General features: G+C 48.4%; 7 protein-coding genes across 7 annotated transcripts; 4 read left to right on the plus strand and 3 right to left on the minus strand.

Moving 5' to 3' along the window:
* Positions 1 to 690: 690 nt before the first annotated feature.
* EDB91DRAFT_1042455 (uncharacterized protein) lies at positions 691 to 921 on the plus strand (the record flags this gene model as incomplete). The annotated part of the gene is made up of 1 exon (XM_041312994.1): positions 691 to 921. One exon carries the CDS (start codon positions 691 to 693, stop codon positions 919 to 921), a length of 231 nt encoding a protein of 76 aa, XP_041183432.1.
* A 2,000-nt stretch (positions 922 to 2,921) lies between these two features.
* On the minus strand, positions 2,922 to 4,758 carry EDB91DRAFT_1332613 (uncharacterized protein; the record flags this gene model as incomplete). The annotated part of the gene is made up of 9 exons (XM_041325405.1): positions 4,605 to 4,758; positions 4,210 to 4,539; positions 4,076 to 4,145; positions 3,944 to 4,018; positions 3,786 to 3,828; positions 3,662 to 3,716; positions 3,559 to 3,610; positions 3,122 to 3,498; positions 2,922 to 3,074 (listed from the first exon to the last, which is right to left on the minus strand). The coding sequence occupies exons 2-9, from the start codon at positions 4,324 to 4,326 to the stop codon at positions 2,922 to 2,924; spliced, it is 942 nt and encodes a 313-aa protein (XP_041183433.1). The 5' UTR covers positions 4,327 to 4,539; positions 4,605 to 4,758.
* A 131-nt stretch (positions 4,759 to 4,889) lies between these two features.
* On the plus strand, positions 4,890 to 6,821 carry EDB91DRAFT_1241974 (WD40-repeat-containing domain protein; the record flags this gene model as incomplete). The annotated part of the gene is made up of 10 exons (XM_041322137.1): positions 4,890 to 4,964; positions 5,026 to 5,039; positions 5,098 to 5,190; positions 5,243 to 5,635; positions 5,684 to 5,758; positions 5,806 to 5,884; positions 5,939 to 6,006; positions 6,057 to 6,177; positions 6,233 to 6,458; positions 6,511 to 6,821. 10 exons carry the CDS (start codon positions 4,890 to 4,892, stop codon positions 6,819 to 6,821), a joined length of 1,455 nt encoding a protein of 484 aa, XP_041183434.1.
* A 151-nt stretch (positions 6,822 to 6,972) lies between these two features.
* Positions 6,973 to 7,220, minus strand: EDB91DRAFT_1042563 (uncharacterized protein; the record flags this gene model as incomplete). Its single annotated transcript, XM_041313002.1, has 2 exons — positions 6,973 to 7,007; positions 7,061 to 7,220. Coding segments are annotated over 2 exons (195 nt in total), but the record flags the coding sequence as incomplete, so codon positions are not given.
* A 252-nt stretch (positions 7,221 to 7,472) lies between these two features.
* On the plus strand, positions 7,473 to 8,514 carry EDB91DRAFT_1241975 (uncharacterized protein; the record flags this gene model as incomplete). Its single annotated transcript, XM_041322138.1, has 3 exons — positions 7,473 to 7,935; positions 7,986 to 8,271; positions 8,301 to 8,514. The coding sequence occupies 3 exons, from the start codon at positions 7,473 to 7,475 to the stop codon at positions 8,512 to 8,514; spliced, it is 963 nt and encodes a 320-aa protein (XP_041183436.1).
* Positions 8,333 to 9,471, minus strand: EDB91DRAFT_249054 (uncharacterized protein). The gene has a single exon (XM_041326591.1). The coding sequence runs from the start codon at positions 9,428 to 9,430 to the stop codon at positions 8,588 to 8,590; it is 843 nt and encodes a 280-aa protein (XP_041183437.1). The 5' UTR covers positions 9,431 to 9,471; the 3' UTR covers positions 8,333 to 8,587.
* Positions 9,472 to 9,526: 55 nt separating this feature from the next.
* On the plus strand, positions 9,527 to 12,243 carry EDB91DRAFT_1095240 (uncharacterized protein). Its single transcript, XM_041316927.1, has 13 exons — positions 9,527 to 9,613; positions 9,666 to 9,739; positions 9,857 to 9,866; positions 9,918 to 10,077; positions 10,127 to 10,173; positions 10,221 to 10,288; positions 10,341 to 10,762; positions 10,813 to 11,178; positions 11,253 to 11,472; positions 11,528 to 11,714; positions 11,765 to 11,929; positions 11,982 to 12,085; positions 12,144 to 12,243. Coding segments are annotated over exons 1-11 (1,611 nt in total). The 5' UTR covers positions 9,527 to 9,611; the 3' UTR covers positions 11,820 to 11,929; positions 11,982 to 12,085; positions 12,144 to 12,243.
* Positions 12,244 to 12,856: the final 613 nt, after the last annotated feature.

Below are 12,856 nucleotides of genomic sequence, written 5' to 3' on the forward strand. Positions count from 1 at the left end.
AATATATCAAATGAATAAGTAACATATTGCAGGACATGAGCCGACTGTTACAGGGACTCTCAGACCCCTATCGTCTCCGCCAAACATCGCTGTCACAACCGTGTCACAACACGTGACAGATGATGTCACCGGCACGTGACTAAACTGCAGAGCACAGCATGACAGCTGTTGGAGCAAGACAGCTCTGGAACCGACCTAGACCGGGATCAATAGAAGCCGCGCGCTTCTCCCTTATCACCCCTACCAATACACCGGTACTGACTATCGTTTATCCTATCACTTATCATGACAGATAGCATTATCTGACTTGGACACCTACCACTGCGCTGGTACCATACCCTGGACCCTTACCGTTGAACCGGCACCCTTATCTCTGAGTCCTTATGACTCACATAGATGCTTACCTAGTTGGGACGCTTTCTGGCTACCCAAGCCTACCCTGAACTCATAGGACGATACCTATATATACCACAGTAGTTAGACCATGTATTCTCTAACTTGATCTTCACTTGTGATATACGACTCTAGCTTCTTCTTTGAACCTTTAGTCAGTCATTCTGGATGGACAGCCTCCATTCAGTCTTCCATCGTCCTGGTGCTCCATGAAGCAGACACGGGATTGACCCTATCAAGTGCACTGTTGGAAAGCCGGGCTTTCCCGTAACACCGACGTCAACACATCGCTCGTCAATGTCCGTTTTGGCTTGGGCTCGGACCACCTATCACTCTCCCTCCTCAACCATCTCAGATCGGTCGGTTTTCTTTGTCTCTGATCGTTCAGATCGTTCGGACTCCAACACTACATTCTCTGAAACATGTGTGTTCAAGGAACATGATGTGTTGCTTGATGAAGGAGAGTGGATTTTTGCAGACACAGCATACCCACTCCATTCCTGGTGTCAGGCGCCATACAAAAAGTAAGTGGTTAGTGATCAGTATAAAATTAATTTCTTGTTGATATCGTAACACAGACCTGAGAGTGACATTGAGGAGAATTCCACTTTTAACTATCATGTTTCAAAAATTTGTATTCATTCAGAGCATGCCATGGGCTACCATGATGGTCCCCCTTCTTTTGCTTTCCTGCCACTTTCAGCACACTTATTATTGAATGAGAAATTGCTTTGCATGCAAAAAAGGAAAACAAGTGAAATAACAAGTAGAAATCCAGACAACGAGTGGCCTTTTTCAACTGGCTGTCTACTTATTTTCACCCTTGCTTATTTTTGCTTGTTGCACAAGAAAAGCTATAAAGAGATTAATCGAGCGGCTGCGACGAAGAGGGAGCTGGAAAGACAAATATATATCTCAGACTCTAGGAAAGATTTCTGTACGAGTATAGTACCCGGAAAGACAAATATATCTAATGGTATGTTAGCTCTATAGTTTAGCGTAGAAATGAATAAAAACATACATCTCAGACTCTAGGAAAGATCTGAGATGTTCGGTCGACGCGACTCGTTCTTTATAGTACGGTTAGCATAGATAAGTAAATTAGTGTAACGTAGGAATAGACATCTCAATATTGACGAGCCTCGGCCGACGTCAATGTGTCACCTCGTCATACCTGGACGTTGTGCTCGTATGGTTTCACTTTCATCTCTCTGGTCCGTTCTCCTCCGACTCTCCCATTTCGACTGACTCCAACAAGCTAAACATAAGTAAGGTAAGGAACTGGGTGTTTTACTGATGTGGGGAAGACTGTGACTACGAGTTGGGAATTTTCATGCTCTTCAAATGCTCGAATGGGTGTGATGCTTGGAGCAGTGGATAGCATAGCTTCTTCTGCCATTGAGGTGATGTTGGAAATTGTCATACTGGCTGCCTTGTTGTAGGACTCTTGGTGTCTTCCTTTAAGCTGTACAGGTGCTTGCACTTACCATTTTGATAACCTGCTGTACAGCATTTTGAGACTATGTATGAGGGAACAATTGCCCCCAATGCAGACCATGGATCAATGAAGAATTTATTTGGAGATTGTTCCCCCATGTACATGGGAGATGCAATGCTCCAAGTTACAGCTGTTACTTCCTGGACTATCATAGGGTCTGGCAGTCAACTTCTGTTGAATCATTCAACATTAGTGCTGCAATCTACCTATGTCGAGGTGCCACATCACCATTATCTGACATTATCCCCACTGATATCTTCTCTTTCACGGAGCTGAGATGCATTTTTTTGGACTGCCCCGCATCGTGAAAGACTTCTCGCAGGTTGCTCGACAATAATTCGATCCCGAGGGCTTATCTGCCACATGGCACAGGACGGATATGATTATAGACCATAAATTTGCACAGCGTCTCCGCAGATCTGATCTAACAAGTACCCGAGTAGTTCATTAAACCTGTGCAGGATCATGCAGAATCTTGCCTGTGTCTGGGGTCTTGATTCCAGTCTAAGGCTTGGGAATTCACGCTAACGTTGCACTGCCATGATAGCGTCGACGTTCGACCCTGTGCACATCGATTAGCATCAGTGCACGAGAGTAATTGGGGAGGCATGCAAACATTAGGATGAGCATTATTAAAGCAGGAAATGACACGCACGCGGCTATATTTTCCGGGTGAACGAGAGGCCAGCATACAATATCAGTATATTCAGCATAGCTTCACGATTAAATGTACCAGTGTACCTGGCCGCGGTGCACCACGCATTCGCAGTGTGCCTAACGACTTTCGCTCGCCTCACGTGTAATCATGTGCACACATAGTTTAATTTCATAGCGGTCCTATTGTAAAGTTCCGATGGATAATTGGGAGCTCGACCGAGGTTCGGTCAACACGTAACAGGAATAGTCTGTCACGACAACGATAAGCACTACGCCAAGAAATGATAGATCAGACACGCAGCTGCATGGATATATAAATGTCGTCAAATTATGGTAAGGGAATCACATCCAATGGTCATCTTTGCGCTCGCATTTAAATCTCCGGGGTACCAATGTACTGTCCGGGACGCAATTGTTGGGAGAAGACATGAGAGGGTATCGATGGGTTTGCGTAGATGTTAGATGGGGTGATTAAGACGGTAGGGGAGGGAGGAGAAGTTGGGAAAGTGGTCGGGTCGGCGGGATCCTGTGCAGGAGATGAGTTAATGCATTACAAAATCATTAGAAACATACGTAGAGACGCGGTTGCTGCGTCATTTGGGATTGCATTGGGAACGGATGAGAATTAGCGGAGTAAGCACTTTGAGTATAACCCGGACCTCCGCCAATGGCGCTGAACACGGTCAATGGCGCTTTGGAGGAGCGACGGCGTTTGACAAAGAACCACGCCGCAAGGCCTACGATGGCTGCAAGTCCGACGATTCCACCGATAACACCCCCAGCTATAGCTCTAACGTTCGAACTAGATGACGATGACGATGACGATGACGATGATGTAGCTGAAGATCCTGTGGCGGTGGTCGGATAAATGGTCAAAGAAGCAAACAAAGTGGTCGAATGAGTGACTGTGACAGTGGATTGTGCTGCGATCGCGGATGATTCAGGAGAATCTATAAGAGAAAATGAGTGAAAGTGCATCTACAACGGAAAAGGTATGCCCGAATGTTAACCTCCATTGGTTTGCGCCAGGGTGGCGTCGAAGGTGCCACTCCCACTGGTCACCTTCAGAGAAGACTTAGATTATGAGAATTCAATAAAAACACGTGTACTGACGTTCAGGTAAGCCCAATTCGGAACCAGAGTGCCACTTGGAATGTTATACGGATATCTGCGTGTCAAGGGGTAAACAAACTTGGAGAATATAAAGAACCTTTTAGACTGACGTTGTGATGCGTACCGGGGTACCGGCGGCTGAGCAATTGTAGCTCCAGGCATTCCAGCTGCAAGGAAATAAGCGTTCCGTGAAGTCGAGCATATTCGATACGATTCACCTCAGGAACGTTTGGTTCTGACAAGCGCCGCAAGCACTGATCAGTGAGTAGACTACGGTACTACATGCGCAAGCTTTGGCTTCGATGACATCAGGAGCTGCATAAAGGGTACCGGCAAGTAAAGGACCGATCGTGTATTCTGCACCAAACCTAGTTATCCCAGGCTAAGGCATACTAAGAAACGAAAAAGACGTACCGCCACCCCAGCAGACACTCTGGAGGTAGGCAGCAACCGTGCAAGGGTTCTGCTGGAGAGTGTTGTTCATCTGCAGATCACCCAATCATGCATTAGACCTAAATCTTTATGCTAAATAAAATTAAAAAATTCACCCAACCAAAGCCGGAGACGCAAGTCACAGTGGATGTCTGCGCAAAAGCACCTCTGGGTACAATCGCAGCAGTAGCTAGGACCACTATTAACGACCATGCCTTGGTAAGTGGGGACATGATGGGGAAAAGGACGGGGATGAGGACATGGACATGGACGGAACTTGAGCCTCAGAAATATGGATATTATATTCATCATGCAGATGACTTTCAGGGTATGTTCGAATTCGTTGTCGACGCACAATCCGCCAGCCTGAGTGCATTCACACGTTGCAGATGAGCGGCTCTTCCTTTAGGCGACCTCCAAATCCATCAGCAAAATGCTAGTCTCCCCTAGTCAGAAGGAAGACAGTCAGTCGTTCCTATATTATGGCAAAATGCGGTGGATTTTGTCATACCGAAATTTTGTCAAATACGTTTTTCACGCCAATCAGTTGGCTGGAGTTGCCGTTCATGCTACGAATCCCTGTGCAAAGTGCCTGGTCGAAGACCTGACCCATTGATTTGGCGGTTGCACAAAATAGGCGGTGACTAAGTGAACTTCACCTATGGATAGTAGACGCGCACATAACCGACGCGTGTTATCTTCCTCCTTGCTGCCATCGTGTTCTTCGCTGACCCAAACCCGCTACAGCATTAATATTATTTGTTTGTCTTTCTAGTTCAACCTAATAATATTGGAGATGAAGCCCACCGTTCAAGACGAGGATATGGAAGACGATCTCGCGGCTGAGGAAGAAAACAAATTGATAAACGAGGTCAGTTAACAATCTGCTTCCTCGAAATTTCATCCAATTTAGCAGGACGATCGTTTTCCAGGAGTACAAAACATGGTACATAATCCTACTCTGTTGAATGAGAAAGCTTTTTTAAACCGTAACACCTCTACAGGAAAAAGAACGCACCATACCTGTATGACCTGGTCATCACGCACGCACTCGATTGGCCAAGTTTAACGTGTCAATGGTTCCCCGACAAAGAAACGTAAGTATTCCACTATCCTTCTTCTCCCCGACCTCCGTCTGAGCTAGTACAGACCAGCTAACAAACCCTACACCACCCACCGCCTCCTCCTTGGTACTCACACCTCCAACCAAGCCCAAGACTACCTCCAAATCGCAACTGTCCAAATACCCACACGCGACGGCCCTACCGCCGAGAAACTCGACCGCGACAACTACGACGAGCAACGGGGCGAACTTGGTGGACACACCATTCCTCCCCAACCGCGCATCCAAATCATTCAGAAAATCAACCACGATGGCGAGGTTAACCGCGCGCGCTATATGCCGCAGAACCCAGATTTGATCGCGACGAAGGCTATCTCGGGTCAGGTGCTCATTTTTGATCGCACGAAGCATTCGAGCGAGCCTGAGAGGGGTGGTGTTTGTAAGCCTGATATCAGATTGGTTGGGCAGACGAAGGAGGGGTAGGTGGTTTGTTTGACTGAACTGGATGTGTGGCTTAATACGAGCAGTTTCGGCTTGGCCTGGAGCCCAGCGAAGGAGGGACATATTCTGGGTGCTTCAGAAGATATGACTGTGTGCCACTGGTGAGAGGAATGCTTTTGGGCAAGTTTTGATTGTTGATGTTCTCCAGGGATGTGAACTCTTATACAAAGGGCAAAGCTACCATTGAGCCGACAACTGTTTTCAAGGGTCACAACTCTGTTGTTGGGGTTCGTACCATCATTCCCGTTCGCACAGAAGCTACCAACTAATTTGTTGAAAAGGACGTGGATTGGCATGCGACCAAAGAAAACGTATTCGCTAGTGTGGGAGACGACAAGATGCTTCTGCTGTGAGCGACTTCGATGCCTTTTCGTTCAATTGGTCTCATGGCTTCCTTAGCTGGGACACCCGAGCTCCAACTGAAGCTACAACAAAAATACAAGCACACGACAGAGAAATTTTGTCGTGCGCATTCAGCCCAGGATGCGAACATCTCATCATCACTGGCAGTGCAGACAAGGTACGCATACACCCCAACCATTCGTCTGGGTGGAGTTTAGTTCTGCGTTTTCCAGACTATTGTGTTACACGATATCAGAGCACCTACTAAAAAGTTGCACACTTTTGAGTCACACACGGACGAAGTGCTCCACCTCGCATGGTCTCCCCACTCCAAATCAGTCTTTGCATCTGCTTCAGGAGATCGAAGGATCAATATCTGGGACCTTTCTCAGATTGGCGTGGAGCAGACACCAGATGATCAGGAAGATGGACCTCCGGAGCTTATGTTCATTCACGGAGGTATGTCAGACTTATATGTATACCTACTCAGATCGTTGATACTTGGTTCCAGGTCACACCGCACGGCCTACAGACTTCTGCTGGGCGCCAGGAGAAGCCGAGAACTGGACTGCATCTACCACTTCCGAAGATAACGTGGTGATGGTCTGGCAACCCACTATGCGCATTTGGGCCGGCGACGAAGTAAAGATCGACGAAAAGGAACTCGAAGGCGACGCTATGGAAGGCGTCGAAATCACTCCTGAAGCCGGTCCTTCCAAGGCGGTGGGAGTTAGCGGAGCTACCAGTGCGCGTAGCCAAAGTATGAGTATCAGCGCGAGCGTTAGTAATTCTGGTGTGGATGTGGAGGCGGACGGTAGTTGAGTATTCGGTGTAGAAGGAAACGAACGATGGAATCCAAAAACTGATCATGAATACAATATCTGTAACGTATGCCCTCGAAATCCTAGCTGCGGACGTCATGGGGTGGATGGTGGTAGTGTATTTTATATTCCCTCCTCTGAGTGACCGCGTATCACAGGAATACCAACCTGGCTAGCTCAAATATCACTGTAGCGTTGTCAAATTCTGAATCAGAGTTTACCGAGATAGGTCGTACTCACCGCCACCTACAACGACAAACAGGACGATGCCCAGAGCCCAAAGGCTGAGTGGACTTCTTTTTGACAATCTCTCCTGGTGTGAAGGTTTCACTGCTTTCTTGCCCGACCGGACTGCATTAGCGAATTGAGCATTCTTCCTTCGCAGGTCAAACTCGGTGGGCTAGATAGGCGCGTTTTGTCAGGTAGATCAATATAAGCTTTGTATTAGACATACCATTGTCTCAAACGTCAAACAAGTCGAAAGAGTGGTGTAGAGGATGAAAAGTATGAACAGCTTGTATGAGTGACGTTGACAAGAACAAATTAAGTACGTGTCAATCCCAAAATGGGAGTGGTTGTTTGGCAAAAGCTTTGAATCCAAACAACCGTCGCTTCCATTTTCAATCATACCACGCGTCTGGTCAAAAATATCATGGGACACAAAAAGAAAACATCTTTAAAAGCAACGCTGCAATCCCAGCAGACTCGGCTCAAGAACAAAGAGAAAGCAGCGCATGCCGCTGAAGCTGCGGATATCAAGCTCAAGGGAAAGCGCAAAGGCAAGGGGAAAGCACTGCCTCTCCGACCTACCATCCCGTTCAAGCCTACAGATAAAATACTCTTGATCGGCGAGGGCAATTTCTCGTTCGCGCATGCGCTGGTAGTAGATCCTCCTTCATCGCTGGAACATCTCCCACCTTCAAATATCACAGCTACTTCTTATGATTCTGAAGAGGAATGCTATGATAAATATCCGGATGCTAGAAGTATGGTGGATGTTCTCCGGAAGCGGGGCGTAGAGGTTTTCTTCGGTGTGGATGGAACCAGACTCGAAAAAAACGGTGCTTTGAAAGCCAGGCGTTTCGATCGCGTGGTTTGGAACTTTCCTCATGCAGGTACGTATCATTTATTGAGATCTAAGTGAAAAGGCTAAGGAGACGTCAAGGAAAGGGTATAACAGACCAAGACAGAAATATATTATCTAACCAGATGCTTATCCTGGGGTTCCTCCGTTCTGTTGTTGGCCGCCTTGCAGAAGGCCCCATTCCGACGTCCCTGCCACGAAAACGAAACAAGCCCTCAGACGATGACGACGATGACGTGGTTAACGATGCAGATCAGGAAGAGGATGCCCCATCGCCCTCTACGCCGGGCGCAAGGGGAACGGTGACTCATCACCCTGCGCAACGTCCCGCCATACAGCATCTGGCGAGTGCATCTATCATATCATTGTTTGGCTGCTGCTTATGTTCACCTGTAGGGATGTGCCAAAACTAGCAAAGACGCCTCCAAAACCTACATCATTAGGGACTCCACCGAACCCCCAATATAAGCTTCTGCGGTCGTTTGTATTTCATAGGAACATGTGGAAGGGATATGAACACCGCATGACAAAGGGCGAGAGAGCTCATGGTCGAGGTACAACAGGTGAAGGAGGGGAGGATAGAACATGGGAGTTTTGCCTCAAAGATTGATATTAACCATTCTTCTGTGGCGCGCGTGAACTATGTAAGGCCAGTCGACACAGGTGCAATGATGAAGTAGATGCTATGATGAAGCTTCCGCACTCTGACTTTCTTCCAATCCCTTCTTCAAGCCCTCCAGTGTCCTCGCAAGCTTCCCTCCACTTGCCTCGCTGAGAATTGCAGCCAACTGTACAGCTGGTGAGCTCAGCAACCCAACTATCTGCGCCCGCAGAGTGTCTAGTGTTGGGAGTTTCGACACGTCCCGTACACCCTCCATTCCAAATACCCGTCTCTCGATGAGAGCACCCATCACTGTCAGCTCTGGGGTCAAGACAGGTTTCACCCTCTGCATCTTTCTTCCAGGAATAAAATTCGGATCATCATGAGGCTTCGTCGGTTGTGGTTGTTCCGCCTCTGGTTTCTTCAGAGGCACTGAGCGATCAAGTGCACGTAGGATGGCATCAAGTTGGGGAGGGTTGAATGATGGCAGTGTCATGACAGCAAGACCGTTTTTGACCAATCCAGCAATTTGAGATGCCTGGTCCGCGTCTAAAGGCGCAAAGTCTCGTAATGCGACACCAAAAAGCGAAGTCCGCATCACTGCTAGCGTTGGAGCATCGATTTCAACTGGAGTAGGTGTTGGAGAGGATAACGAGACAGAGAATTTGGTGTTTGCATCGGCGATATCCCGCCTCAGCTTCTGTAGCCGCTGAGCCGTGAAATTTGTATGTTGGAGGAATATTATGGGGGAATTATCGCTAGCTTCGAGCATGCGGGTATATTGGTTGTATAGGAATGTTTTCTGTATACCATAGCGACGCGGTGTCGGTTTGCCCTCGTACACGCGGGGAAGCTTCACGGACACGACATATCCTCGAGCCGTTCGCGGTACAGCAACAGGTCTCCGGCGAAAAAGCGAATTCATGGCTAGTTTGAGCAGAAGCAAGCCAATAATTTTGTTAGACCTCAATGTCACGTGGTATAGGCACACCAAGTCACGTCAGTTTGTCACAAAGTCACGCATAATAGTGGTTCTCTTTGACCCCGAAGGTCGTTAACATTTTGGGCGGACTGAACCTTTTTGAAAGGTTGCAAAAATCGTTGCAATGTTAGTTCATCCCATGAGGCTGCAAGAGAATAATTAACATGTACCTCGCTAGGGACGACGACGATGCATTCCTGTATGGCGAGCCCAGCCAGGCGGACACACCAAAGGCAGAGTTGGCAACTTCTGGTAAGAACAGCTCAAATACATGGTAGGAGACTCTTCTAAGAGTCTCTACTTGCTGTATTTTGTTTGCCTAATATCATGCAACGTGAACTTATCCTTTGTCGTCTGATGTGCGATCAGTGGTGCAAGCGTAAGTCGTTAAATATGCGTGAAACGGTCGTTGTTGAATCCTTGTTTGCAGAATATCGTTTGAGGTCGTGAAGGCAGTTTCGAATGGTGTACTCAAGGACTTCGAAGCCAAAGCTGAAGAAGAAGAAGAACCGCCCTTTGGTTTGGGTGCTGATGAGTCCGAAGCCGGGGATGATAATGCTGCTGGAGATGAAGAGTCGAGCGACGAAGATGTAAGTGAAGCATGAATCTGCCTAGTTCCAACAACTAACGGCCTTTCAGGACATTGAAATTATCATGGATCAGCCCTCACGGTCTATAGACAACCGGTGAGCTCTATGTTGAGTTGAGTTGCTTCACCCTCAACTTGTTTCAGGCCACATGTTCCTCCTCGACCTGCTTTAAGCCGTTCCACAGGCGGTCCACAGTCTACTCCAAGTAGACGTTCGTTTATTCCAATTCTTTTCTCTCTCAGGAAAGCTGACACCTCCCAAAGCTCCCCCCACACAATCACAGCTAACCACCGAGTATACACCCCGCGATAGGAATGTACCACCTTCAAAACCGCCCCTTGCTCATACAGGAGGTACACCCCAAACGCCCTCCGTGCCCCGAGAATCAGTATCTGTTGCACCAGAACAGCCCGTGTTTCTCGAAGGTCTGGACCCATCAACACTTCCTCCTGCCATCGCACCACCTTCACATCCTTCTATAAATCTGGATATACCTGGCATTCTTGATGGTCACTCTATACTTGAAGTTGACATCGGTGCAATGGCAGAGAAGCCATGGCGCCTTCCTGGGTCTGATATCAGCGACTATTTCAACTATGGATTCGACGAAATTTCTTGGGAAGCATACTGCTACAGACGGCGCGACTTGGGCGACCTTGCAAATGTCCTCAAAACCAACGTGCTCGTACGTTAGATAGTGAATTATTTGATCTGTAGTCCTCACTTTTCTCCTAGAATTTCGCAGCTATGCCAGAAGACCAGCTGATAGCCTTACCTCCGGAACTCCGTACGATGGTCGTGACGGGCGCCAACGCCATGATGAACACTGCCAGTCAGGGCATGATGGGACCCAACGTCGGGATGAACCCCATGATGGAAATGCCCGGTATGGGCCCTATGAACATGGGACCAATGGGCATGGGCATGAATGGCGATATGAGCATGCAGATGCAGCCGGGGGGCCCGTTGATGCAAGATGGCCCCGTCCCCGGCCAGGGTCCGGTAGGGCAGAACGGCACGCCGGAGCAGGGTGTGCAGATGGGCATGCAGGACGGCTTCGGGCCGGGGATGATGGGCATGGGCGGCGACTTTGGTATGCAGGTATGGAATAACCCTTCTTACTCTAGATACGTACAGCAAATGATATGAACATCGCATGAATGTGTTTTTCTAAGCAGGAGCAAGGGCCGATGGGGCAGCCTATGTATCCCAGCATGGAGGGCAGTGCAACGCCAGTGCCAGTCCCTGTGCAGACCCCAGTGCCTACGCCAGCTCCTGTTGCGCCTGCGCATATGGGTCGCGGGGCACCCCCGGCGCAATTCAGAGGACGTGCAATGGCTCAAGGCCTTCGCGGAAGAGGCGGTTTCGCTGGACGGGGACGAGGATATGGCGGAGGTGGGATTTGTCCGATATGGTTGTCTACTGTGTTATAATTAACCCATCATTGCAGCTCCAGCAGGACCTGTTCGCCCAGCTTCACCGTTACCGCCCGGCGTGCCAACTGGTCCCCGCAATCAGAACAGGTACAAAGATAGAGATAACAACGCGCCTGCTGTCGAAGGTCTCGACTACGGAGGCACGGTAAAGGACGGCGGAGGAAGGACGCCGTCAGGGGAGCCAGAAGATCGTCTCGGCCGGTGAGATGAGTTATATTCATCCATTACCTCAACGCTCACACTTCTTATAGGAAGCGACGAATTTCACCAGGCTTGGATGACACCCGGGGATCTAAAAGGCGCTGAGATGCGCGCGCATATGTATACGCTCTCATTATTGTATCTCACTCTTGACACTGTCCATGCTGTTGATGCTGACGCGAAGTTTGTCTGCTGATCTAAGTCAATGACGGAAGGCGAGTGATTCTAGTAGCAAATCATTAAGCATCTTGTTTATAGTAGTACAAGTCGTGGAACGGGGCCTTGAGCATCTACTCTTTCATCTCATGCATGGCACCGCACATTGGTAGTACGATCTCTCCAGATTTCCATCGTTGGTCGGATGAATACCTGTAAGTCATGTTCATTCACGCATTCAAGTTCGAGATCAGAGTCTGATTTTACGGTGAGGCAAACAGACCTAGTCTCCCCTAGCCAGCCCTATATATACGAAGGAAGATAGTCGTTCCTTCTAATAAGAAAACAGACCATAATCTTGCGCAAGTTGTGCCAGTCGGCGTTAGAGCCCAACAAAGAGGCGGTAAAGGCTAGGAGAAATTGTACAGTTGTATTTGGTGCATATTTTGAGGCTCTCTTGTGTCATAATCATCAATGTAATAATGTAAGTACTACCACCCGCCGACTTACTAGTACATGCACACCTGCCGACTGGTTCGGAGTCTGGGACAACTATTGATATTGAGTTACTAAAAACCAGGTGCATGGGTGATTCGATCACCCTTGGGCCTTCATCTGCTCGCCATCAGTCTTGTGGGCCGGCAGGTCATGCGAGCCTCCTTCCACTGGCAGCTTCATAGTGGAACAAAGTGATCCGTTTTCCACCAGCTAAGATTTAGTAACTAATATCAATGGATGTTGACAGATATCGAACGAAAAATGGCTGTCCTAGCCTTCACCAAGTTCTGCCCACAATGCCCTGGCCCCCACGAAGATCACGCTATCTCAGGCCAACACAGCCCATTTTTCTGACAAAAAAACTTGGTTGACATCTCCCTATAAGCTCCGATGAGATCCATCTTTCACCGTGAGTCTGTGGTTCACAAATAGCTCAAACGACACTTTGGCAGTGTCAAGGTCCTTGCCGAGGGCACTGCGCAACGTCA

Source organism: Suillus paluster (assembly GCF_016628075.1).
Source record: "Suillus paluster strain FC165 chromosome Unknown EDB91scaffold_2, whole genome shotgun sequence".
Classification (NCBI taxonomy): domain Eukaryota; kingdom Fungi; phylum Basidiomycota; class Agaricomycetes; order Boletales; family Suillaceae; genus Suillus; species Suillus paluster.